Here is a 27,781-nt window from a genome sequence, read left to right on the forward strand (position 1 = left end):
CTTCAGACAGGTTTTATTCTAACTACTTCTCTCTGTTTTATGAGACAACATTGTTCATAATCTTTTATCATCCTTATCTAGAAGAGATGAGTTCTTATTTTAACCAAATGCATTCTTTGGTAGCCATCTATCTCTTTCCATTTGGGTAATAAATCAGATGTTTCTTAGCTAAGGTGCCTTCTAGGCTCTTTTGGTTTCCTTGTTGTAGCAATTAATTTGCACTGTCCAAACTTCTGGTTACAATTCTTATTCTGTCTTTGTCATTTCCATTTCTCATTTTTTATTTTCACTAATTTGTTTAAATAATACAGTATTAAAGTTTCCCATAAAAGGAGAGTTAAGTGGCAGAGTAAGTTGTGGTCTAGATTTAGAAGTCAGAAAGGCTGAGTTCAAATCTAGATATTTCCTAATGGTGTGGCCTTAGACAAGTAAGTAAGCACTATCTGCCTCAGTCTCCTCATCTATAAAATGAGGATAAAAATAGCACCTGTCTCACATGTTGTTATGAGAATCAAATGAGATAATTTTAAATCACTTTGCAAACCTTAAAGCACTATATAAATGCTAGCTCAGCAGGAGGAACAGCAAGAGTACCAGGAGCCCCGGTGGAGGAGGCAGTGGTAAGCGCCCAGGAGTCCGGAGAGCCCCAAACCCCAGGCTGCAGTCAGAGCTCTGCATTTTCAACATTTATTCTCAAGGAGTTTATATTCTAAAGGAGGAGACAACAAACAAATAACAGAACACACACAAAAATATATGCAGGATAAATTGTAATTAATTTCCTAGGGAAGGCATTGCTCAGAAAAGGATAATTTGAGGTGAATTGGCAGCAGAGATTCAAGAGACCAGAATTCTTGTCCTTGTTTTCTTTCTACCTCACTATGTGACTTGGCAAAATCACTTCACTTTTCAGGGTATTAATTTTCCCACCTATGAAATGAATATCTCTTCTAGCTCTAAAATTGAAGATTTGGGGATAACAGAAAGTTAGATGTGTCAATAGCATAGTCATTGCCATTGATTTGGCAAATATAAATTTTCTACTGGTAGGTATATCACTATTTCAATCTAAGGGACTTAAAATAAAACATAACATCTTGAGTCAAGTTATCAGACATATAAGATTAGCCCCAAAGCCAAATATTTTCACTATTAAGTATAGTCACATTATACATGCTATTCTAATGGCATGTTTGTATGTATATATATGCCACACATTTACATTAATCAAAACTTCTTTCTCCTGGAACCATCCTCCTAATCATATTTTGTTGTGAAAACTCAATAATTCAATTATTAATTATTTATTAAATGCCTATTGTGTGTCAGGCTTTGTGTTAGACATCGGTGATACAAACACAAAAATCAAGCAATAGTTCTTCAAGAATCTTATATTTTATAAGTGGAAGGCCATACATATACATAAGTAACTACACCACCTTTACAAATCAAATTCAAAAATATTTTTGGCAAGGACATATTAGAAGTTAATAGATATAAAGGTCACTTTATTCTTTGCTCATTGTTTCTACAGACAAAACCATAATTATTGCCTCATTTGACAGAGCCAAGGACTTTGGGGATAAGAATGGTTTTTTCTGGACCTTGCTATCTACCCCAAAACTGATCCCATCGGACTTAGAACCTTTTCAGCTTTCCTTCAGATAAACTTTTTTTCTTTCTTCCATCAAAAGCATGAGCTCATCAAGAAGACACTTAGTCATTCTTTCTCTTTGTTTATCCAACACTTGGTACAATGCTTTGCATGTAGTAAACACAATGTTTCGGTCATGTTGGAGGAAGTATTGAGCTTTGAACTTTTAAGGAAACTGGTGATTCTAAGAGAGGAAGAAGGAGAACATTCTAAACAAGAGGAAATAAGATAGCAAGGCATGCATGAAACAGTAAGAAGTCTGGTAAAACCATAGAGAACATAAAGTAGAGTAATGTATAAACCTGAAAAAAAAAAAAAGAAAAGAAAAGAAAAGAAAGTTGGAGCCAGGTTGCTGGCTTTAAATGTAAAGCAGAATAAAAATTCCCAAGACTATGGGATATAATCTTAAGGATCACTAAAGGAGCTCCAATCATTCTTGAGTTCATGCATAAAAATCTATTGTGTAACAAATCCTGTGTACTTTCATTTTCAGTTTTTAGATAACACACAGGCTGGCTAGATTTTAAGAATCTAACATATTTCATTCTTTCTAAATACATCCAACTTATAGAACATGTCTCTCTTCCATTAAACCCAGAAAGCATGAGTAATAGGCATAAAACAACTCTAAACAATGCCCAGTTTATCAATAACAGAAAAATTTCCCATCAGATTGCCACTAAATACTAGTTGAAATAAACTGCATTGTATCCAAATAATTTCAATTGTGATATAGTGTGAAAAAGCATAGGCCTCAGAATCAAGACTATGAGAATATCTAGTCTCTTTAAGAGAAGACTTGTAGGAACAGGATCTTTAAGTAGTTGAAAAGCTGTCATACAGAGGATGGATTACAATTGTCCTAGGCAGCGAGACAAAAGGAGAATCAATGGGTGGAAGCTACCAAAAGTTTAATGTAGGTTTAATTTCAGGAAAAACTTCAGAACAATCAGACCATTTCCCAAATGGAATGATCTCCTTACTGAAAGTCTTCAAGAAAAGACCAGATAACTACTTGTATAGTCTACAGAAAGGATTCTTCTTCATATAGTAGTACATCAGTACTCACCATTAGCGGGTTCTAGAAGCCACGACAGGTGGCTAGAACAATGAGTACCAAACGAATTTATCCCATTTGTAGTGCCTCTCCAGTCTGCAGCTTAACCATCCCTCCCCACTCAAGGGGAAAGCAGGGCTTCCAGCTGCAGAAAAGCAAGCCAAGCCAGCCCAGTCTGGCCCAGCTGGACTCCTATCTTCTTGACCCAACTTACTTTCTAAGATAAACCACAACTTTATACTCTCCTCACACCCCACACCTTCCAGGTTTCGTCGGGTGAGGGCTTAGGAGCCTGGATATAGGGGCAGAAACTATGGTCCAGCGCCCCTCATTCCCCAGAGCTCTGACTCCAACCTGGGGTTTAGGGCTCCCCGGACTCCTGGGCGCTCACCACTGCCTCCTCCACCGGGGCTCCTGGTACTCCTGCTGTTCCTCTCCTGCTGAGCATGACGGCCGTTCCATGGCCTCTTCAGTACTACTGTTCTGGGAGCTGGGAAACTAAGTGCAGTTATATCATGCTGCAGGAACTGCTACAAGAGCCGCCCTCAGCTTCTGGGCTCCAACTTAACAGTCCTGTATACTGCCACCTTCGCTGGAGAAAAGCAGTCCACAGCAGAGGGGGCCAGCATCACATCCCTGGTGGTCAGCCAAGTGTGATGGAGCACACATCAAGTGCTGAAGCTTATTTTTCTCCTCAAAATACTGAATTTGATGGGTTTCAAGGCAGTACCAAAGTACCAATATAAATAAATTAGGCTAGATGCTTCAAACTCTTAAATTCTATCAGTAATTCTCTGTTACCTGAGGGTAAGGACTGTTTCTTATTCATCTCTGTACCTTTCTCAAATTCCATTAAATTCCACAGAGCAAAAGTTGACATCCTTCCCTTTATTTTCCCTTTGCCCGATTCCTAATCACCCCCAATAAGCCCAGAATCCATGGGGGAGTCAAGTTAGAACTGTGGGATGGACAATGTTTTCCCTTGCTCTCTTTTCACTCTTTCTCCAAAAAGGCACCTAGACAGAACATCTATGGATACTTATAATACTTAAGTAAGTTGAGCACCAATTCAGAAGTCCTGCAGTTAGAGGGATAAGGTGTTTTGTCAATGCATCCTCAAACTCTCTAGGCCTTAGCATCTGACCTGCTATTATGTATATTCCCAAACCCCATTGTCTCCCCCATTAGACTGTGAATTCCCTGCTAACAGAGATTGTTTCTCCCCTGCCCTTCCTCCCCTTTATTTGTATTCAGTACTTAGCATAGTGCTTGGTACATAGAAGGTACTTAATAACTGCTTACTGACTTGACTTTTCATCTGACCTGACAAATTAAGGACTCTTGGTCATGGTCCCTTGATCAGCGTCTCACACACACACACACACACACACACACACACACACACACACCCCTACACCTGTCCCCCCAGTTGAATTCTTTTGTATGCATCATCTCCTCCAATCAAAGATCCTTGAATGCTGACAAATTTTTTTTTTCCTTTTTGTATTTCCAGTAAGTGAGATAGTATTTGGCATATGGTAAGAACTTAATTACATTTTTAATTCATAGAACAAATATCATAAAACACTCAGTTTTAAAATGAAAAATAATTTCTAAAAATAATTCCATTTTTCATTTTAAGTCATGCTGTTGGTCTAATCAATTATGTGTTAAAATAACAATAAGATATATTTGCAAATATTGTTATTTTAAAATTTTCTATTCAGATTGCTCTAGAGGCAGTTCAAATGGAAGAAGATAGCACTTAAAGAGGAACTGAGAAATAAAAAGCATAAGAAATTTTTAATGTACATATCTTCTTTTATAAATTACCTTCTCTCCTTTTATAATATATAACATTGAAAATTCATCCATTCAATAATTTAATAACTTTGTCTGTAAATGAATGTGTGTACAGTTAAACACATATGCATACATACATAAATATATAAATATAGATATATAATAACAGGTAATATTTATACAGCACCTATGTAGTAGGCACAATGAAAAGCACTTTACAATTACTATTTCACTTAATCTTCACAACAGTGCTGGGAGGTAGTTAGTATTATTGAGGTAGTTGCTGTTATTATCCTTATTTTATCCATGGAAACTGAGACAAAGAGGAGTTCAGTAACTTGCCCCAGGTCAAATAATAAGTGTCCAGGACTGGATTTGAACTCAAATCTTCCTGACTCCAGGCCCAGACCCATTATACCAATTATCTGTGAAATTAAGGTAAAAATGTGTGTGTAATTTTTTTTTTTGTAACTGTGAAATAAATATCAGCCAGGATCAGTCAGGAAGCACAAAAGATACTTTTAAATGACTTTTTAGAAATGCATACAGTACTTTGTAAACCTTAGCGTGCTAGATAAATATTAAGGCTTTTTTGGTTTATTGCTGTTGTAAAAAAAAAAAAAAAAAAATAGTAAGTCCAAGCTCTGTGTCACTCAAGGAGGTCTTTTGAGGTAAATCAAGCTGCATGTGCTCACAGGGAAGGCATAAAGCTTTCACTGGACAGTAATGGAGAAAAGATGCAAAATTCAAAATAGGACTTCTTAAATCCTGCCAAGAGCACATGGGTGCATTGGCTTAGCTCTGGCCCCAGAAGCAATGATGCTGAGAGGCATAAAAAAGCAAATGCTAATGGCTTAATGCATTATCTCAATCTAGTCTAATTGCAGTTTCCTAAAACATTAAAGCCCCCTCAATCTAAGTTAGCTGAAAAACATCAATCAAGAAGCTGGGAGAACTTCAAATTTCATTTAAAATAAGTGTAGATAATATAAAATACTTGGTAGTCTATTTGACAAGACAAACCCAGGAACTATATGAACACAATTAAAAAACACTTTTCACACAAATAAAGTCAAATCTAAATAATTAGAAAAATATTATTTGCTCATGAATAAGCTTAACCAATATAATAAAAAGGACAATTCTACCTAAATTAATCTATTTATTCAGTGCTGTACCAATAAAACTACCAAAACTTATTTTGTGGACTTGAAAAAAAGAATAACAAAATTCATCCAAAGAACAAAAGATCAAGGATATCAAAGCAATCAATGAAAAAAAAAATGTAAAGGGAACTTATATGTATATCAGAACTACCATGTGCTCAGTTTCTTGAGATTGCTTCCTTCTTCTTTAAGTCTATCAAATTTAAGGATGATAGACTGACACTATGCACAGCACCTAAACAAAAGGGACTGAAGTACTGAAGAGGGTCTGCTACTCACCATCAGCAGTGTGCAAGAGCTTGTGGCTTTTCAATGTTCCTTTTGACTTGAATTTCTTGCCACACATATCACACAGATGTGTTTTCTCAGTGCTGTGCCTGTTCATATGAGCCTTGAGGTTACTCTTGCTGCGAGTAGCATACTCACATAATGAACATTTGAATGGTTTCACACCTATTCAAAAAGAAAGGAAAAAAGATAGAATCTCTTTTTAAAAATTTTATTTTGAGAAACTAAGAGTATATGAGAATGAAAGATTGAGGCTATTCTGGAAATGCTTGAGAAAGTAACAGAAATTACCCACAACTAATATTAAGTTCCTCCTCTGATGACATCAAAATGACCTTGGACTTTGGCCACAAACAGATCCTTTTAAGATGGAAAAACTTCACGGAAAATAAATCAGCCAGTCAGCAAGCATTTATTATGTTCCTACTATACATCCATTAGCCAAGAACAAACTAGCTAAGTTTAAAGGAGCCAAGCCCCAGAGACAAAGCATAACCAAGTGATGAATTATGCTGGTGACAGTAACTCATTAAACCATTGAGAGCGACACATAAGTAAGGAGTAGAAGAGAGGAGGCACTCAATGATGAAATCCCAGTTATTTCAGAAGTACTGAAGCAATATTAGTCATGCTGCCCTTAATGGCATCTTATTAAGATTTTTTCTTTCTACATGTTCCCATTCAACTAACTTCATTAATCCACAGTGTTTGAACAAACAAAGCTAAGACTTGAGAGTCCTTCTTGAAATGGCAGGAATTAGAATGTACAGAGTAACAAGGAAATATGAAAATGAATGACAAAATTTTCACACTGACCATGATTTGAGACTTAGTGAGGCTAGATAAAAGAAGACCTCTCAAGGGGAAAAAAAAAAAAAAAAAAAAAAAAAAAAAACTTGATGACACAATATAAAATTATTCCAATGAATAAGAAAACAGGGATGCATAGAAGACACTATTGAAAGCTCCCTGGTGAGGGAAACAGATTTCAAAAGGGCATACTCCAAAGATTGAAGCAAAAACCAAGCATGAAAACCAAGGTTAAGACTTGGTATAAATCAATCAGTAAGAATTTAGTAAGTACTTTTTATGCTCCAGGTGTTATGAATGATACAATCCAGTCTTATAAGGAAGATATTAGAATGGAAAGAATGGAAGAGAGGAAAGCATGATCTAAAGTTTATAAAAGGCAAATAAAGTTCAAATAAAAAAAATTACTTCTAAAAATTCTGTGAGGTGTGAATAAAGGAAGCGAGCTTGCAGCTTGGGATCATATAAAACAACAGTAATACATGAAAACAGAGAGTTTAACTACCCAACTTCTATTATGCTTTTTTTTCCTCTACCAAGGGAGAAGATCCTGGAACAAAAAGGTGGTTAATAAAACCAATGATGAGAAAAGAGAAATTCACAGCAAGTAAAGACATAGTAAGTAAGGGCTGCTAGATGTCCTCAAGGATTTCATATCATCCAAAGAAGATGAATCAAATTCTATTAAGAACCTGCAGACTTGATTATTGATCTCCTGCTAGTGATCTCTGTAGAAAAGCAGAGAAGGAGGAAAAATACCAAAAACCAGAGTTGGACAAATATCCCAGTTTTTAAAAAGGGAAAAGGTATTTGTAGAAGATTCATGCTTTAAGAAAGGCTTGAAGAAGTGACTGATCATGAGATGATTTAACTGTACAAAAAAGCAAGTGACCTAGTTGTATAGCATTTAGATCAATCAGTGGAATTAGAAGTATAAAAATTTGCTTCAGGCATTTCTCATTATGTAATCTGCAAGTAAAAAAAAAAAATAAAAAAGGAGACAGAAGGGGAAATAGAGCCATTTGCATTAATAATGAGAAAAAAAAACAGGATGAAAATAACATGGTAAAAGCAAATTCGCTAACAACATTGATGATGTGGGATCTAAGGGAACTTAATTAAATCTATGAAGAGAGCCATGACTGATAGAAAATAGAAGACAAATTCTCAACCAATTGAATTCACAGTGATTCCTTTTAACATTCTGGTAACTGTATTTGACTATAACTGCTTTCCTTTGTAATCTTCTTTGTGATCCTCTTTGTAATCTCCCTCTCTTTTCTTTCCTCTCCCTCCTTTTCCCCCCTCCCCTCTCTCTCATATACTAACACACATACACACCATATGAATTTTAAAACTGTACACTAATAAAGATGCACAGAATTAACCAACCTGCCAAAAGGGTCCATGACACCCACAAAAAAAAAAAAAAAAGATTAAAAACCCCTGAAAGAGGTAAGAGGAGCTTAAATATCAGCTGTTACTCTTTGACAAATATAAATAAGTGTTGGTAGCACAGTATCTCAAATCTAATCTATAATGCTTCAAATCGAAAGGTAAGGGAAACAAACAAACAAAAAAATTGTCCATGGAGTAGCTACACAAGTAGGTACCATAGAGAGTTGCAACAATTTAAAAAGAGGAAATGTTCAATAATTTAGAGAACAAAATTTAAGAAAAAAGGTAGCAAGAAAACTGGTAGCCTCAGATATCTATGTGAATCTAAATTATATAGTAGATACAACATTGCAATTGGAGTGTGGAAGGCATGGACTCAAAATTGACCTCAGAAAGAAGGAATTTATAGCTATAGAAGAACTAGAGTATATTATGAAATGCCAAATGGATAATTTTGATTATATTAAGTTAAAAAGGGTTTTGTACAAACAAACCAATGCAGACAAGATTAGAAGGGAAGCAGAAAGCTGGGGAAAAGTTTTTATATCCAAGGGTTCTGATAAAGGTCTTATTTCTAAAATATATAGAGAATTGACTCACATTTACAAGAATACAAACCATAATACAATTGATATATGGTCAAAGGATATGAACAATTTTCAGATGAATAAATTTAAACTATTTCTAATTATATGAAAAAATTCTCTAAATCCATTGTTAATCAGAGAAATGCAAATTAAGGCAACTCTGAGGTACCACTACACACCACTCAGATTAGCTAAAATGATGAAAAAGATAATGATAAATGTTGGAGGGATGTGGGAAACTTGGGACACAACTACATTGTTGTTGGAGTTGTGAACTGAGCCAAGAATTCTGGAGAACAATCTGGAACTATGCCCAAAGAGATATCAAACTGTGCATACCTTTTGATCAGCAATGTCTCTATTGAGTCTATATTCCAAAGAGATCATAAAAAAAAGGGAAAAGAACTCACATGTGCAAAAATGTTTTTAGCAGCCCTTTCTGTAGTGGCAAGGAACTAGGAACTGAATGGATACCCATCAGTTGGGGAATGGCTGAATAAGTTTAATATGTAAATATTATAGAATATTATTGTTCTATAAGAAATGATCAGTAAGATGATTTCAGAGAGCTCTGGAGAGACTTACATGAACTGATGCTAAGTGAGGTGAGTAGAACCAAGAAAACCTTGTACACAGCAACAAGAAGATCATGCAATGATTAATTCTGGTGGCCATGGCTCTTTTCAACAATGAGGTTATTTAGGCCAATTCCAACAGACCTGTGATGGAGAGAGCCATCTGCAACCAGAGGGAGGATTATGGGGACTGAATGGGGATCACAACATAGTATTTTCACCTTTTTTTGCTTATTTGCTTGCTTGCTTTTTGTTTTCTTTCTCAATTTTTTTTCCTTTTTGATCTGATTTTTCTTGTGCAGCACAATAAATGTGACAATATATATAGAATTGTTCATGTTTAACATATATTGAATTATTTTCTGTCTAGGGGAAAGGGCGAGGTGAAGGGTGGGAAAAATTTTGGAACAAAAGGTTTTGCTAGGGTAAAAGTTTAAAACTATCTTTGCATAGTTTTTGAAAATAAAAATCTATTATTAAAAAAAACTCACTTTAGATACTTAATGTAACACTAAGCAGGTCATATGTCATAGGCTCTAGAGTTGAAGAGATTTTGGTGGTCTAGTCCAATCCCCTCATTTTGACAAGTAAGGAAAACAGGATCCAGAGAAGACAGTTATATATAGTTATAGTCATATGGTTAGTTTCAGAGATGGTATCCAAGTCCCTTTGATTGGTCTTCCCATGATAACATACTGCCTCTCTAAAACTCAAAATAGATAGAGGTCGAAAACTAAGATCAAACCAGAAGCTTTTAGCTATTCAGAATAATGCTCTTTCAATTTCTGTCTTCCTCTTATATAAAATGGGAGTAAAAAAAGTACCTTACTTCATAGAGCTGTTGAAATTATTTATGTAAAACACTGTCAAAAATTTATATATATATATATATTTATTGTGATGATTATCATGAACATGATTAAAATATGAGCAATATACTAAGTGAATTAAAGATACTTAGACAAGGAGGTGAATTTGACCTCACAGGAATCTCTAAGACTTTCTGAAATAAGAACCATGCTTAAAATATGGCTAAAAGGAAATGGCAGAACTATGTATATCGCAAGAAGATTTACTCAATATGGAAGCCCAGGAACCTAAGAGAAGTCTTTTGATTCATGCATAAGTGGGACAACCACTGAAGAGAGTGTTTACAGAAAGTTTACAATGGAAGAAATAGAAGCAATAGTGTCATCACAGTATTACTAAATATCAGCAAGATAAAAGGACAAACAGAAGAAGAGTTTGGGAAATATATAATAATCAAGACATTGTGGCAACAGAGTAATGAAGGGGGACTTTAATTTTTCAGACATTTACTCCATCAGATAACAGCAGAGAAACTGAAAATGTCTTGGCTCACAATAATTTAATCTTCAGAAAGTTGGAGAAAATGACAAGATGCTATTCTGGCCTTAATTCTCATCAAATAGGAAAATTAGTTGTTGAAGTAAAAATGATGAGAACCCCAGAATAAAGTGGTCACTCCACAGCTGATTTTATATTATAAAAATAGAAGGAAACTGGGCACAGTCTAAAATAAACCCGAGATCTAAGAAGAGCTGATTTCAAAAGACTCATAGGATTCCATCACCTAAAATTCTTTAGGGCAAGAAGGGATGCTTTCAATAATGAAATTCTGAAGACCCACTTTCAACAAGAAAGAGAAGATAAATTTCAAGGAGATCAATGAATTTATTGATGAATTTGAATTTTTAAAATGGAAAAAAAATTAAATAATAGAGGATGAATATAAAAATTTAGACTGATGGGACTTTTTAAAGCCATTCTTATCCAGGTGGTTCATATCATTATCCATTGTGTTGTCTGTGCCATTTCACTTTTTCTAATATCAATATTGTCTATATTTTACATATCATGACTAACAAAAATGACAACAGTATTAATATGCTAATCTCTTCTACTAATTCTTACCTCAAGATTTAGTGCTCTCTATGTACACATGCTTGATAATTTTTATATATATATATATATAAAAGGAATATATATGTACATATAACATATATATATGGAAATTTTCAAAAAGAGATTTAAGAGAACTGGTAAAAAGAGACATTGTCACACAGATGAGGAGTTTAAAAATTTTGTTTTAAAATTCAGTGTTTTGCTATATCTGCTAGACAAGACTGATATATTTGGTATTTGGATGTCATACATCTGAGAAAGTTAACTCCTCTGAGCTGATGCTCCAGAGAAACTTAAGATATCAGTGGTGAAACACTTACTGCATTATTTCTTTGAACAGCCTAATTTGAGTTCACTTGGTGACTAATGAAGTCAAGGTCACATGTGCTATATATGGGTAAGCCAATTACCTTCATTGTGCTGCATGCCCAAAGACCACCCAAGTCTGACAAACTATTTCGCAAATGGATGTCATAAATAACAGAGCCACAGGTGGCAGATTCTGACTGGTTTGATACAAAAACTACCAGGAAATCAGTGGAAAAAACAAAACAAATCATATGCATTCTCCACAACATTTGAGGAGTATCATCTTGATATATAAACTACATCCCAAAATATTTCACAGAACAAATACTTTTCTAAAAGCTAAGTAATTTGATGATATGATAATAATTATTCTCACAAACTGTGCAGGCAAAATTTCCAATTTCTTTCCCTAAATACACATTCTATAAAGAAATGGAGAAGATAATATTAACGGTACTAGAAATACTTTTCCCATTCTACATTTATGTTATTTGTAAATCCATTGAGAATGCTTATTTGCAACTAATTCATTTGACCAAGGTAAGACATAACCATAATAGAGATCTGGTTTATTAACTTTCTTAGTTTCATTTTGGAAACTCTAAAAGAAGTGCTATTTATGGATTCAAATATTAACTCCAGAAAATGTTGCATGCTAGAATATGTATGCAGACATTCTTTTCTCTTTGCTTGCTGATTTCATTAGGCATCATTAACTCATCAAGGTGGTGTTTGCTCTTCCTAACAAAATGATTAGGTGGTGCTTTTCTTTGTTCTTTAGTGTCTACGGCTGCTATTTCTTCACACTCTTTTGCTGTCACAATATTATCTAATGAAGACAGTTAAATAAAAAAAGCCATAGAATTGAAAAATGTCAAGTCAGACATAATCTGCTAATTTGCTGACCATATCAAGTTTAAGGACACATATCTATGAGGCACTGGAGAATTCCGACAGACCTAGATCTCCAGGGACCTGACATTCATTCTTCATCTAATTCAATATCACCTTAATGAAGAATGTAAAACTAAAAGATCATTATATTTCAAAAGAACATATAATTACCTTCGTGAGCCCAGATATGGCGTTGAAGATCTGATCCATTCTTCATAAAATAAAAGTCACAGTATGGACACTTTACAGCTCTCTTTCCAATTAGTCCTTTGAGTTGAACCCTTCTGCCAAGAATCTCAGAGATGGTGCTCATGGAGACTTCTAAAAAAAAAAAAAGAGAAGAAGAAGAAGAAGAAGAACAAACAGTTCTAAGCATCAAAGAAATCTATTTTAAGTGAACTGTAAATAAAAATGGGAGCAGCCAGGTTGCTCACTGGATAAAGCACCGGGCCTGAAGTCAAGAAGATCTTATTTCAAATTCAATCTTAGACAGCTGAGTGACCCTGGGAAAGTCATTATGTAGTCTCTATTTGCCTTAATCCACCAGAGAAGGAAAAGCCAAAAAACTTTTCCAAGAGAATCCCATGGGCAGCATGAGTGCTATGATCTGAGGGGTCACAAAGAGGGAGAACAACAACTGACCAACAATAACAACAAATAAAACATAACAATGCTTTGATCATTTTGGGTTCAGGTCCTAAATGAGACTTTAGCTATCAAAAGTCATTTCCACTAATTTTATTTTAAGAAATGTTACAATTCAAAAGATCACAAGTGCATTTACATGGCATTTGGATATTATTTGTATAGGTAAATAAGTTGTTGGATGAGCCCACTTGAATAGCATGCTCTTTTTCTGTCATTTCTAGTTTGAAATTGGTTGATTTAACATTATTATTACTTGCTCTTCAAGTTGTCATTTCTTTGTTTTTCAGTTTTTTTTCTCCATTCATTCACTAACAATAACTTAGGCTTCTTGAACAAATATTATAGACAGAGTAGAGAAAAATGACAGGGAGCTAGAATATATAAGCTTGAAAGCCACTTGCCAGATGGCAAATAGATTCCATTCTGCATTTTGGAGAAGAGTACATTAAAATGCTACTGATATACATGTCAAATAAAATTTCAAACTTGAAACTAATTATCACATTAAGACTGTTGAGGCACAGAAGAAAGAATAATGGATTTTAAATTAAAAGAAAAAGATTTGAGTTCTGACTCTGATGCTTATGAATTGCATGAACTTGAGCAGATCCTCTTCATGGCTAAACAAAGCATGCTTTCTCCACAGTTCATCTTGAATTTACTTCTAGTATCTAAATAAATGTTGTATCCTCTGATTTAGGAAAATGTAATCTCTTTGATAGACACTTTGAGGTCTTTTGCTTGCGTTGTTTTGTTATTGTTATTGTTGCTGTACCTCCAGAAATTAGCCCTATACCTCGTAGAATGAATGAATAAGGACAATATTAGGACAACATTTTAGTCTCACCTTTCCAGACATACAAGAATGAATAGTACTTCTCAGTACTTATCAAGAAGAGAGCCTTAAGTAGTGATAAGTATTTTAATCAAATTTCTAAAGCAAAGCCTAGCAATGAAAGACCTAATTACTTATAATAAAGAAAATAGGTCAAAATTTAAGAAAAGATGCTAAGGTCTGGGAAAATAGAGGTTACTTAAAAAAAAAAAAAAAAAAAAGTAGAGTATACTCTGAGGCTCCAGATCTCAATGACTACCACATAGCCCTCTTCAAGTGGGCCACTTCTTGGATATTTTGTCAGTCAGGGGTTCTTAATCATGTGTGTGTGTGTGTGTGTGTGTGTGTGTGTGTGTGTGGCAAAAAAGCAAAACAAGGTCTCTGCCCTCTAGGAGCTTACAATCTAATGAGGGACACAACAAACTATCCATACTCTATCCATATGTATATAGTGCATATGGAAGGTAATCTTAGAGAAAAGGTACTGGTTGCAATGGAGAAGAGAATTAGGGCAGGCAAGATCAAGAATGTTCAATATTTTTTGATTAATCAAGTAACTAGGCCCTTTATTTAAACTCCATTCAAAAATGTTTAGTGGAATTCCATATCTTGGGGGGAAACGGAGCCAATGACTAGATGCAGAGCAGCAGAGAATTTTTTTTCTCTGTTAATTGTTAAGAGTAGAGGCAGAAGTCACTTCCCTAGCAGCTCAGTTTCCCCACCTGTACAACAGGGAAAATAAAGAAGAACTCTTTACATCTCAATACTACAGTAAAGAAAGAAAAAAAAAATCTTGGTAAATGAGCTATAGAACATTTTTTAAAGGTTAACAAAGAATTTCACAAATATTATCTCAATTTAGCCTCACAACCATTCTGGAAAGTATATTGTTACTGCCATCTCCATTTTACAGATATGAAAAATGAGGCCTGGAGAAGTTAAGTGGTTTGCCCAGGGTCACACAGCTTGTAAATATCTGAGGTAGCATTTGAACTCAGGTCTTACTGACTACAAAATAGAAAGTAATACCTTGTGGAAATAAGGTTACGCATAATATGGCAACATATAAAATAATCACTGAAATGTGTTACTATTATCTAAAAATGTATCCCTTAAAACACATATACAAATACATGTATATGACAAAATAACAAAAGCAAAAAAAAAAAAATTCTACTTTCACTGTGTTTTATTTTCATGTTCTTCTCCCTTCCCCCCGCCCCCCAAAATATCCACATACAAATCTTCACTTTTGAAGTTGCCTCCACAACCCCCTATCTCGTCTAACTTTCCCTTATGAATTTGGACCGAATGTTTTCACTACCATGAAGAAGACTTCTCCTCACCCAGCTCTGTATCCCCATCAAGTCCCACAGTGCCTGGGACATAGTAAGATTTCAAATGCTTCTTCACTGATTGACTGACTTGGTTGTCTTTAAAGTACTTTCCAGCTAACATATTTTGGTCCTAAGAATGGCTATTCCACAGCATGTCCCAGGGCAAGCTGTAGACACTGGTAAGGGGATTCAGAAATTACAAAGACATGAAAATGTGTATTTAGACAGTGCTACGAGGTTTTTCAAAGTATTTTACAAATATTTGACCTCACAACAATCTTTGGAGACAGGTGCTCTTATTATCTCCGTTTTACAGACAGCGAAATTGAGGCAGATAGATCACACTAATTGCCTTGCCTAGCTTTATAATGTAAGTGTCTGAGGCTACATTTGAACTCCAATCTTCCTGACTCCAGGTCCAGCATCCTATCCATTGTGCCACCTGGCTGCCTCTTTGGGAGTCTTTGCTCCCTGAGTTGAAACAGAGGATCAGAGTTCTAAGCACATGAAGCAGTGTGACTCTGGACTTCACAGTGCCCTCAGTTTTCTCATCTGCAAAAGAGATAAGATAACATTCTGTACTTACTACTTAGGTTACTGGATTTGTGAGGAAAGTGCTTTGTTATGCTTAAAGTACTAGAACTGTGAGTTTCATTACAATTTAGTTAAGGGGACTAGGATCCAGAAAATGCTTAGTAGAATGTATTAAGTATCCTGAAAGGTAAAAACTGCTGTGGGATGATTTCTGCCTCCAGGTTTCCTTCAAATCTCAGCTGAAAAAAAAAAAACAAAAAACAAAAAACAAACAAAAAAAAAAACCTCTTCCTACTGGAAGTTTTTCCCTATTACCCTCAAGGTGTTCAGGGAAGACTAGCAGTTCCAATGTGAAGGCTTGTTGAACATTTTCCAGGTTCCTTTATTCATCTTTGGTATCTGCCTGGCACTCCATACTCACCTGTAGCTCCACTCTCACCAGCAGCCACATGCTGGTAAAACTATCTTGACAAATGGATTAAACCAACTTGAGGATACTGATAGGTCTAAAACCCCTCAGTGAATTGGGGGGTGGCAGAGAGGTAACTACATCAAGCATGTAAGGATATCCCCAGGCAGAAGAGAACAATGTGTTCCAATGACTATGAAGGCGGCTAAAAGAGCTGCTGGGGAGCACTTAGAGCTCGGTCAGATAAAGAAGACCCCGGGATCCTCCACTGAATCCTAGGCCATCATTCTTTTGACTTTGTCCTGGATTTTGATGACTCAGGAAGAGAGAGTGAGGCTGATGACTTTTGTGCAACTCTTCCTCACTTATATCCAATTCACATCCATCATATCACCCTGGGATGTCATTAGTTCTCTTTGAAAAGTAAGAATAAACAACAGTTTGTCATGGATACCTGTGGCTGTTTAGGAAGGCCTTTAGGTCCCTTCTCTAATTATTTTTTAAATGAATAAAATAAAATGCATATTGTTATAAAGAAAACCAATCATGCTAAAAATTATCAAAATATTAATTTGAAAACTAATAAATTCACCAATCCCAAATTTAAAAGACCCCAAAACTAAGTTTATATGAGAGTTGCTTTAAAGGCTAAAAGCTATATACTTTTATATCTAAAAACTATAGATAGAATCATATTTATATACATATGTAATATGTATGTGTATATGAGACATATATATACATCATATACTCAGTTACAAAGAGCTTTGTATACTATGAAGTGCTGTAATTAGGGATGTATGTAGGTATGGGTAGGTGTATGTGTTTGTAGAGAGGAAAAGAATCTATTAAGGAAATTGGCTTCCTCTCACTTCATTTCATTTGGAATAGTGTACAATGCTATTTTTTATAAAACATATCAATATTACTCAAATACAATTCCTTCAAACAGAATTCTGTAAGGTGAAAATTATTCCTCCTTGTTTTATATGTCTTCTGAACAACTTTTACTCACCAGGGTGGTTTGTCTTAATGTGTGATTTTATCAACCTATCTTCTGAAAATGACTTTTGGCATACTGGGCAAGAATAACTCCTTTTGTCCTTAAATAGAAAGAAAGCATAATCAGTAACACTACAAGATGGAAACCTGGGCTCTGAAAATCACATCTCTCAACAAATAAACAATTAAGAAGTTCATGTGTAAATCTTTGTTTAAGTTAGCACTAGAATGACTGTTTTAGAGACAACTGTTGAATATCTTACAGCCTTTGGGAATTATCTTGGATTCTTTCTCCTCCTCTCTATCAAGCTTCCCCTTCATGGCCATATTATTGCACATGATATTTTCAAAACAGAGGGAGCTGGTAAAGGAGACAGGATTAAATGGATACTAGATGATTTTGCTACTTTGTAAAAGTTAGATGAGAAAATGGAACTCTAACAAATAACAAGATAATGTAATGCTGTGTTTGTGGATTCCATTCATAAATGTTCACTCTTGATGCCCTCTCCTCACTTATAAACCTTTAAGGAAAAATTTAAAATTAAGGACTAATAAGTATTGGGAAACAATAGAAGAATAACATGAAACCACAGACTCAGATTTCAGAAGACAGATTTCAAGGTCATTTAGTCCTACCACTAATCAAATCAAGAATCCCACCTATGATATATAATATCACCAAGAAACAATGATCTAACTTTTAGATCTACCTACAATGATAAAGAGCTCACTTTGCTCCTGAATTGGCCAATTCGACTTTTGGACACTTTTAACTGCTAAGAAGTTTTTCCTAATAATCAAGATAAATATTCCTCCTTATACATGATGAGCAAGATATCTGATGGTAAGAAAATATATGTATTGATGTGTATTGATTTATATCAAATTTTTAAAATATCTATTGTTATTCAGTCCTGTTCAACTCTTCATGACCCAGTTTAGGGTTTTCTTAACAAGGATAATGGAGTAGTTTGCCATTTCCTTCTCCAAGTCACTTTACAGATGATGTTTGTCCCTTCCTAAATGCTCCAGTCTTATTCTTTTTAACCTTTCTGCAGCATCTCACATTATGGACCATTCTCTTTTCCTAGATACTCTCTTCTCTGAGTTCTCCTGATGAAGCTCTCTCCTAGTTCCTTTCCTTCTTATCTGATTGATCCTTCTAAATTTCCTTTACTATGGCTCCTCTATCATCCATAGGCCATCTTCTAACTATTGATACATTCCAACTATCTAACCTGTGCTCTCTTCTGTTCTATTCCTATAAGTTTCAACAATTATCTCTAGCTACATGATTCCATGAACCAAAAATTACCCAACAATTACTCATTATAAGATAAGTATAGATATCTCAATTTCAATACATCTAATATAGAATTCACTATCTTCCCCCTCTTTCTCCAGACCTACCTCTCTCCCTAAGCTTCGTATTTTTCTCAAAGGCACCATCACTTTTCAATTCACTCAGGTTTACAAATCCTTCATGACTTTTTAATTTCCAAGGTAGACATTTAATCAGTTGTTAAGTCTGATCTGATATCTACTTACCCACAAAGTCTGTGAATCAACAAGCATTTACATTATTACTGTGTGCCAGGACTGAACACTGAGGATATGAAGAAAAGAAAAGAACAATCCCTACCCTTCATAACTCACATTATAATGGGGGAAACAATATGTAGATATTTAGATATATACAAAATAAAAAGAAGTTAGTGTCATAAAGGAAGGCATTAATGGCTGGGGAATAGGAAAAGCCCTCTTTAAAGTGAGATTTGAGCTGAAACTTGGAGAAAAAAAAATTGGGGAAGTAATAAACAACAGTGAAGGAATAGAGCATTCCAAGCAACGGACAAGCTAGACAAAAGACTGCTGAATGTCATGTTCATTCCAAGTAAAAACACTAGAGAGCTTAAGGATAAAGGGAGCTTCCCTTAATATAACAAGCAGTATCTATCTAAAACCAACAGCATTCTTTATTTATAATGCAGAGAAACTGCACACATTCCCAATAAGATCAAAGGTGAAACAAGGATGTTCATTATCACCACTATTACTCAACATTGTACTGGAAATGTTGGCTTTAGCAATAACAAAAGAAAAAGAAATTAAAAATTAGAATAGCTAATGAAGAAATAGAACTATCACTCTTTGTAGATGATATGATTATATACTTAGAGAATCCTAAAAAAAATCATCCAAAAACATACTGGAAACAATTCACAGCTTTAGCAAAGTTGTAGGATATAAAATAAACCCACACAAATCATCAGCATTTCTATATATTACTGACAAAGCCCATTAGCAAAAGACAAAAAAGAAAATTCCATCTAAAATTACTGTAAACAAAATAAAATACTTGGGGAATCTACCTGCCAAGACAAATTCAAGAACTATGAACACAATTACAAAACATTTCTCACACAAATAAAGTCAAATCTAAACAACTGGAAAAATATCAATTGCTCATGAATAGGCCAAGCTAAAGTAATAAAAATTATAATACTGTCTAAATTGATCTACTTGTTCAGTGTCATACCAATCAAATTGCCAAAACATTATTTTATAGCACTAGAAAGAGTAACAACAATATTCATCTGGAAAAACAAAAGGTCAAGAATATCAAGGGGATTAATGAAAAAAAAAAAAAAAGATACAAAGGATAGTGGCTTAGCAGTACCAAACCTAAAACTTTATTATGAAGCAGCAGTCATCAAAACTATTTGGTATTGGCTAAGAAATAAGAATGGCGGATCAGTGGAATCGATTAGATGTGCATGACACAATAATCAAGGTCTACAGCAAGTATTTGATAAACTACCAAACTCCAGCTTCTGGAATAAGAACTATTTGACAAAAATTGTGGGGAAAACTGAAAAATAATATATCAGAAATTTGGCATAGACTTATATTTCACACTCCATACCAAAATAAGATCAAAATCAGTACATAATTTGGGCATAAAGGATGATACCATAAACAAATTAGGAGAGTGAGTGATAATTTAGCTATCAGATCTTGGAGAAGGGAGGAATTTATGACTAAAGAACTAGAGAACATAAAGAACATTATGAAAGGCAAAATGGACAACTCTGATTACATTAAATTAAAAAAGTTTTGTGCAAGTAAAACAAGCAGAAACAAGATTAAAAGAGAAGTACAAAATTGAAAAAAATTTTATAGCCAGTGTTTCTGATAAAGGAATCATTTCTAAAATACATAATGAACTGTGTCAAATATATAAGAATACAAGTCATTCTCCAATTGATAAATGGTCAAAATATATAATTTTCAGATATATGAAAAAATGCTCTAAATCATTATGATTAGAGAACTACAAATTAAAACAACTGTGAGGTACCACCTCACACCTCTCAGATTGGCTAAGATGATAGGAAAAAATAAGGGAAAATATTGGAGGGGATTTAGGAAAACTGGGACACTGGTGGAGTCATGAAATGATCCAACTATTCTGAAGAATAATTTGGAACTATGCCCAAAGAGCCAGAAAACTGTGCATACCCTTTGATCCAACAGTGCCAATCCTTGGTCTGTATCCCAAAGAAATCATAAAGGAGGGAAAAGCACCCACATGTGCAAAAATGTTTGCAGCAGCTCTTTTTGTGGTAGTAAAGAACTGGAAAATGAGTAGAGACCCATCAAGTGGGAAATGGCTGAACAAGTTGTGGTACATGAAGGTAATGAAATATTGTTGTTCTATTAAAAAAATTATGAACAAGATTTTAGAAAGATGTAGAAAGATTTACATGAACTGATGCTGAGTAAAACAAGCAAAATATATTGTACACAATAACAACTATGAAAGACATGGTTCTCTTCAGTGGTTCAGTGATCTAAAGCAATCCCAATAGACTTTGAATAGAAAATGTCACTTGCATCAAGAAAAAGAATAAATGAGGCTGAATGTAAATCAACACATGCTATGTTCACTTCTTATTTCTTTTTTTTTCCTCTCCCATGATTTTTTCCTTTTGCTCTGATTATTCTCTTTCAACATGTTTCATAATGCAATATATATTAAAAATAAATAAATTTACTGGGAAAAAATATTTCATGGCTCAGTTCAAATTCGGTCTCAGACATGTAACACTTTTTAGCTGTGACCCTGGGCAAGTCACAACCCCAAGTGCTTTGCCCCAAAAAAAATAAATAAATAAAGATAAGGGAAAAAAAGAAAGGTCATGCCTCCTTGTTACCTGGAGAGAGAAAGAGAAACAGAAACTGCTCTTCTTTTGGTAGTTAAAGTTCTTCATCAATGAACTTCAAAAGTATATTTTTAAATTTCTGATCCATTTCATATTCCCTTTCATCAACTTTGGTTCAAACTGGTCTTATTTATTTTTCATTCATGATATTCCATCTCTCACCCTCCAAAGATTTAGAATTCATTCCCTCCTCATTACTGCTTCTTAGAATCCTTAGTTTATTTCAAAGCTAAGCTTAAACTCTCCCTCATACAGAAAACTCCTTTAGATTTTCCTCAGAGCTAGTACCTCCCCTAGAAATCATCATATATTAATTTTCCACATATTTTACATTTACTTTTAAGTGTAAAGGTTGTTTCCCCCAATAATATTTAAGTTCTTTAAGGACAAAGACATTTTTATTCTGTCTTTGTATTCTCGGCATTTAACAGTATCTGACATATAGTCATATAAAGCCAAAATGCTTAATTGTTTGATTGACTGTTTCAGAGTATTCCAATTTGCAAATAACATTCAAAACTGAACACTAAAAACAATGTATGTTCATATTAGCAAAAACCATAAGAGGCAATGATTACAAGATACTATTATTCCTCATATAACCAAAAGTCCTTCAGAAAATGAAAGTTTTTTTTTCCATCCTTTCATTGAGTTTCTAATGAGAAATTTCTGAGTACCCAGGCTTACATGATCTTTGAGTCTCCTCTATTTGATAGCACCTCTCTCAGAGATAGCAGTCCCTTCAGTACCTGCCTGTCAATCTTATAAGTCTATGTAGTGGGGCCAGCTTAGGATGATTTTTTTCAAACTGTTTGTCCAAGTCAACCCTGAAGAATTTTTCTTAGGTCACATCATTAGTTTACTGCTTTTAAGCAATCTCCTGTCACCATCCTTCTGGGTTCTTGTTACTGAGCTAGTCCTTCAGAGTAACCCCATCACCTTTAGCACCAGCTCGTCAGAATTGCTGTTCTAAACTCTATTTCAGAATTCACCCTGGGCACTCAATTGGCATTGTGGAGGAGGAAGCTCATTCCATTGCTCTGGAGCTCACCATGCCCTTGTCATTCATGTTGACAGAGGTATTCTGAAGGGCTTTGATCAAGTTTACAACAGTATCTCCCGCACAGCCTTAGTGATTTGATTCTCTCTCTCTGATACTTTGAAAGCAATTTATCCCATAGCTTATCAAGGTCCTTTATTTTTGTGATGTCTTTGAAGATTCTCAGAAGGGCACAGACAGTAGGCAAAAAGGACTGGAAGATAAAGCCACTTTGGTGGAGTCTCTGAATTCATTTCTTCTTGTTTCAAATTTTTGGTCTAGATAGGAAATAAAAATCTAAATTGCCATATAACTTAAAAGTGATTGTTAAGTTTCTCAGGAAGGCAGAAAGTGTGAAATTCACTCTGTTATTATTGTAAAAATGCCCATCCTTTACAGTATATATGTCAGAATATCTTATAAGTAATTTGAAACTTTAGGAAACTGAAGCATCAGCATGAGTAGCAGTGTGGTGAGGGAACAAGACAGAAAAAAAGAAGCAAGGAGCCAAGAAAAAGAGAGAAGGTTTCTACTGTGTTTTGTGCCCTCGGGCTAAATGCCTATTCCTCTATAGCTGAATCATATGTATCTGGTAAATTTCAAATTAATATGACTTTTAAACCCAAAGGCCTCTCATGCTCACAGACAATCAGTGAATCCTAAGCCTTACTCAGAATAAACAATGTATGCAATTTAAAAAATATAATTATCCTCATAAAAGGTTTGAGGTCAAAAAGTAAAAAAAGAATAGAAATAGTAATGGCTGATGTTAATAACAAAAGTGACAAGACATAGGCATATATACCATGACATAATAGGCAAATGGTGCAGTGGAAAGAGTGCCAGGCCTGAAGTTAGGAAAACTCCTTTTCCTGAGTTCAAATCTGGCCTCAGATACTTACTAGCTGTGTGCCCTCAGGCAGGTCACTTAACCCTGTATGCCTCAGTTTCCTCATCTATGAAATTAGCTGGAAAAGGAAATAGCAAATCACTCCCAGTATATTTATTAAGAAATCCCCAAACATTCTGATTCTCCTTCATGCCTCATCAGAAAATATTATCAGTTTTCCACTATGTAAAGTTCAATTCTAACAACAATATTATTTTTTGTTTATTTACTCAAGATAAATTTTGATTATTATTATTGGTTCAAGCTAGCCAGAAATTGGTCAAGATCTAAGCCAACTTCTCTACAGGATGCTCCTCTAAATGCAATCAGTTCTGACTTGCTATTTCATCCTCTAGCCCAAAACAAAATTTTCCCTAAAAAGCAGATATGATTTTTTTTCCTTGTAAAGTTAGATTGAATGGCTATGTTAACTTTCTAGCAATATTACTTTTGTTTTTTGCCATTTTTTTTTAAACTTGAACAAGTTAACTTAATTTCTTTTTACTCTGGTTTGTTCTTCTGTAAAATGGGAATAAGAATATTTCAACTAATTAAATCATAGGGTTCCTGTGAAAAGGATTTTATAAACCTTAAAACACTATGTTAATGTTATATAGAGAGATATTGAAGAAAGAAACAAATAGACAGATCTCGATAGGACTGTATCATTTAACTATTACTACCACCATGGAGAAAAAACTGTGTGGAGATAATATTGAGATTTTCATATATAATAAACATTGTACAGAGTAGAAAATGGGTTCTAAAAAGGAATCAGAAAAAAAAATCAAGGAAAAAAGAATTGCTTAGTCATTTCAATGACATATTGCTCCATATCCTGCAATAAAGCCTTGTTTCATCAGAACATGCAAATGGTATTGGGTTCTAAGGTCCATGCCAGTAGAGCACACATTCTGAAAGATCTTATCAAGTAGTAAAGGCTTTGGCCTATCGAGGAACTATATCTTTAATTCAAGGACCAGCCTTGGTCCTTATATAGAAAGGTTTACCCAGAATAACTCAATTGTAAGGTAAATTACCCCAGGAGAATGCAGGCTCCTTGAAGACAGTAACTATTTTTCATTTTGTATTAGTACACTTTATCATATGATGGAGATGCTTAACAAATCTTTGATTGGGACAGATTGATAAAATCATAGATCTTTGAAATATTAAATGAGGAACTAGTTTAAGCCCGGACTATCCCTAAATATGTACATGATAAACTCTACCTCAAAAAGAGATCTCTGAGAAACTATATGTGTGTATATACACAGACATCTATATAAACACATATTGAGATTTTACATACTTATATTCAGATACATATAAGATTTTCATATATGTTTATTGTATATACATACCCACATATGCTTATTGTGAAAGATTTAAAGATATTCTTTTTAATCATCATCACCACCGTCTTTATATTCTTCCCTTTAATTCACATCCACTTATAAAGGAAAATTCAATGGTAGATCACAGAAAAAAATTTTTCACATCAGATTTACGGGGAAAATGTAGACTGCATTAAAAATCCACAAAATACATAATCTCTTCTGCCTTTTTATGTAATTTACTCTAAATTGTTCTCTATACTTTTTTGTTTTAATAATTTCTCACTCTTAACACAATGGTATAATACAGTTTCTTCATCTGGAAAATGAGCTAAAGATGAAAATGGCAAACTTTTCCAGTATCTTTATCAATAAAACTGCAAACTGAATCAAGAGTTGAATACAACTAAAATGACGAAACAAGTACAACATGCCGTATATTCTTGTATTACACTATTTCACAAAATCTGCATTGGAAGAGACCTTGGTGACCAGCTAGTCCAAATCATACATTTTGCCTCCCCTATTAATAATGTAAGTTCCTTGAAGGTAGAGGTTACTCCACTTTTGTTTTTGTATCTTTATCACTTGGCAGAATTATTAGCACTTCACAAATGTTTAATTTATGTTTATTAATTAAAGAAGAATCCCACCTATAACAAATCCAATAAACACTCATTAAACTTTTGCTAAAGGTCCTCCAGAAAGGGGAGATTCAATCATACAAGGTAGCCTATTCCACTTTAGATAGCTCTTTGTAACTTCTATCCATCACCCAAGCTCTGTTTTCAAAATTTGTTCCTTCTGCTTGATATCCCTTCAAATTCTTGACAATGCTTATAGTCTCCTATTAAATCTTTTTCTCAAAGTTAAACACTCCTAAGTCCTTTAATTGATCTTCATAAAGGAGACACTTTTGCTCTCTTTTACACATCATAGACTACCTTCCTCCTCCAGATTCTCTCCAACTTCTCAATTATATTCCTAACACACAGCATCCAGAAATAAGTTCTGTTCCATTCTAGAATTCTGTTCTTACCAAGGCAAACCAAGGTTGTTTGACATCTTTCTTCTTATAGTATTAATTTTGTTAGCTTATATTTTGAGGCACAATGATACATTTCCTATATATAATTTTTATTTGTATATATCATGTATATTCTATTGTCTTTATATATATATATATATATATATATATACACACACATATATATATATGTATAGCTTATAACATATGTTTTTATTTCTCTGTACATATACATAACACACATACTTTGTTTCCACTAACAGTATGAAAGCCTTGTGGAGGCAAGGACTATTTTACTTTGACCTTTGTGTTCTCTAGCTCCGAGCACAATGTATAATATATGGCAGACAATCAATAAATACTGACCGATTTCTTTAAATTTTCAGTTCTGTTATCATAAAATTCTGTGTAGGTTATAAGCATTTTATTTATTTTCTCTTTGTGACATGAAATCACTTTCTTCATTTTTAATTTTGTTAACTTATTTTCCTTTTTTTTTTTTAACCATGTCAGTTAAAGTTTATCAGTGTTGCCAATCTTTTCCAAAAACTTATCTTCATTATTTCTGTAGTCTTTTTATTCTTCCATGTTTTCCATTTCTCTTTTAATTAAAAGAGGAAGAATATTTTCTAATGATTTCTTAAAACTTTTCTTTCGGTCAATAAAGGATAAACCTATTATGAACAAGGCTCTGTATAAGAAGTTAAGTATATAAATACAAAAGTGGGTCATTGCCTGCCCTCAAAGACCTTACATTCTATTGGAATTTACACAGTCTTTCACCTTAATAAACCTCTGAATTCAAGTGAGCAGATTTTGGAATGAGAAATAAATGTTAGGGAACTAGTTGTCACCTGAATTCATTTAATAACTCTAATATCAACAATATTAGTTCACATTAAAATCGTTTTAGCCATATGATTTCAATATTTTTTCCATTTTTCTTTTAATATCTTATGTCATACATCTGATTCCAGAGTCTTTAAAGTTATGCCAGTGGAGGATAAGCTCTGGAAAGTTTTATCAAGCCCAAAGGGCATCAAGTAGAAGTCCAATGATGAATCACACCTGCCTTCAGTGCCTAATTAACTCAGTGTGTGGAACAAAGAAGCATTTAATAAATGCTTATTGACTGCTTGACTGTCATCTGAGGGTACCTGTTACAGAGATCATAAAACTATACCTCAAATTTTTAGTGTTTTAAACTAATTTTATTTCCATTTTAATTCAATTTTTACTTATTTTAAGGACAACTACTCCCAATTTTCAAGGATCAATTACTAATTTATATAGGATTTGTGATATGCATTGGTCAAAAGAAGACACAGAATAAGGAAATTACAGGTATTTAAAGTGTTAAAGTATTACAAGGCTTAACTCATTTGATCTTCTAGGTCTTCTGTGAAGTAGGTAGTACAGGTACCCCATTTGGCAACTGACACTTGGGATCAAAGGGCTTAAGTTATTTGTCCAGAGTCACAGTCCTCTTTGTGGCACAGTGGGTAAAAAAGCTCAGGTTTCTAATTCCAAATTCATAATGTGCCTCCCTTAATGAGATCTCTCTGATAAGTCAAATAAGTGGTATCTCAGTTTACCCATTTATAAAACATGAATGAAAATAATTTGAGTGGGCATGAGAGCTCCCTGTCCCTCCCCCAGACTACTAACACTGTTTAAGTGAAATGACTAAACTGTTATAATCAACACATGTGCAGAGCAAAATTCTGTCAGTCATAGCATAACAGAAGGTCACAAGTGAAATGATAAATTGTGGTTCATAAGACACATTATGTTAATAACTCCATATAGTTAAGGAAGAGTTATTTTATGTCATATCTGAGGATAACCAAAAATTTAATTAAAAAATGACTATACCTCAGGTCAAATTCTTATGGTATATAGCTGTTTAAGAATAGTCAAATGTATTTCAGATATCAGTGTCTTTGAGAAAGTTTAACTTTCACACATAAACATTATTCTTTTGTATTATATAATATATATAAGTAATAATATCATATATAATAAAAT

At 34.1% G+C, this 27,781-nt stretch overlaps 1 protein-coding gene across 1 annotated transcript in view; it reads right to left on the reverse strand.

Annotated features, from left to right (window-relative positions):
• Positions 1 to 27,781, reverse strand: part of ZFAT (zinc finger and AT-hook domain containing) — a 280,433-nt gene that overhangs the window by 116,353 nt on the left and 136,299 nt on the right. Inside the window, exons 8-10 of the mRNA XM_051971128.1 lie at positions 17,246 to 17,333; positions 12,639 to 12,788; positions 5,960 to 6,133 (exon numbers count right to left, since the gene is read on the reverse strand). Coding sequence (XP_051827088.1) covers positions 5,960 to 6,133; positions 12,639 to 12,788; positions 17,246 to 17,333 — 412 coding nt within the window. The remainder of the gene's footprint in view (positions 1 to 5,959; positions 6,134 to 12,638; positions 12,789 to 17,245; positions 17,334 to 27,781) is intronic.

Source organism: Antechinus flavipes, chromosome 1 (genome assembly GCF_016432865.1).
Source record: "Antechinus flavipes isolate AdamAnt ecotype Samford, QLD, Australia chromosome 1, AdamAnt_v2, whole genome shotgun sequence".
NCBI lineage: Eukaryota > Metazoa > Chordata > Mammalia > Dasyuromorphia > Dasyuridae > Antechinus > Antechinus flavipes.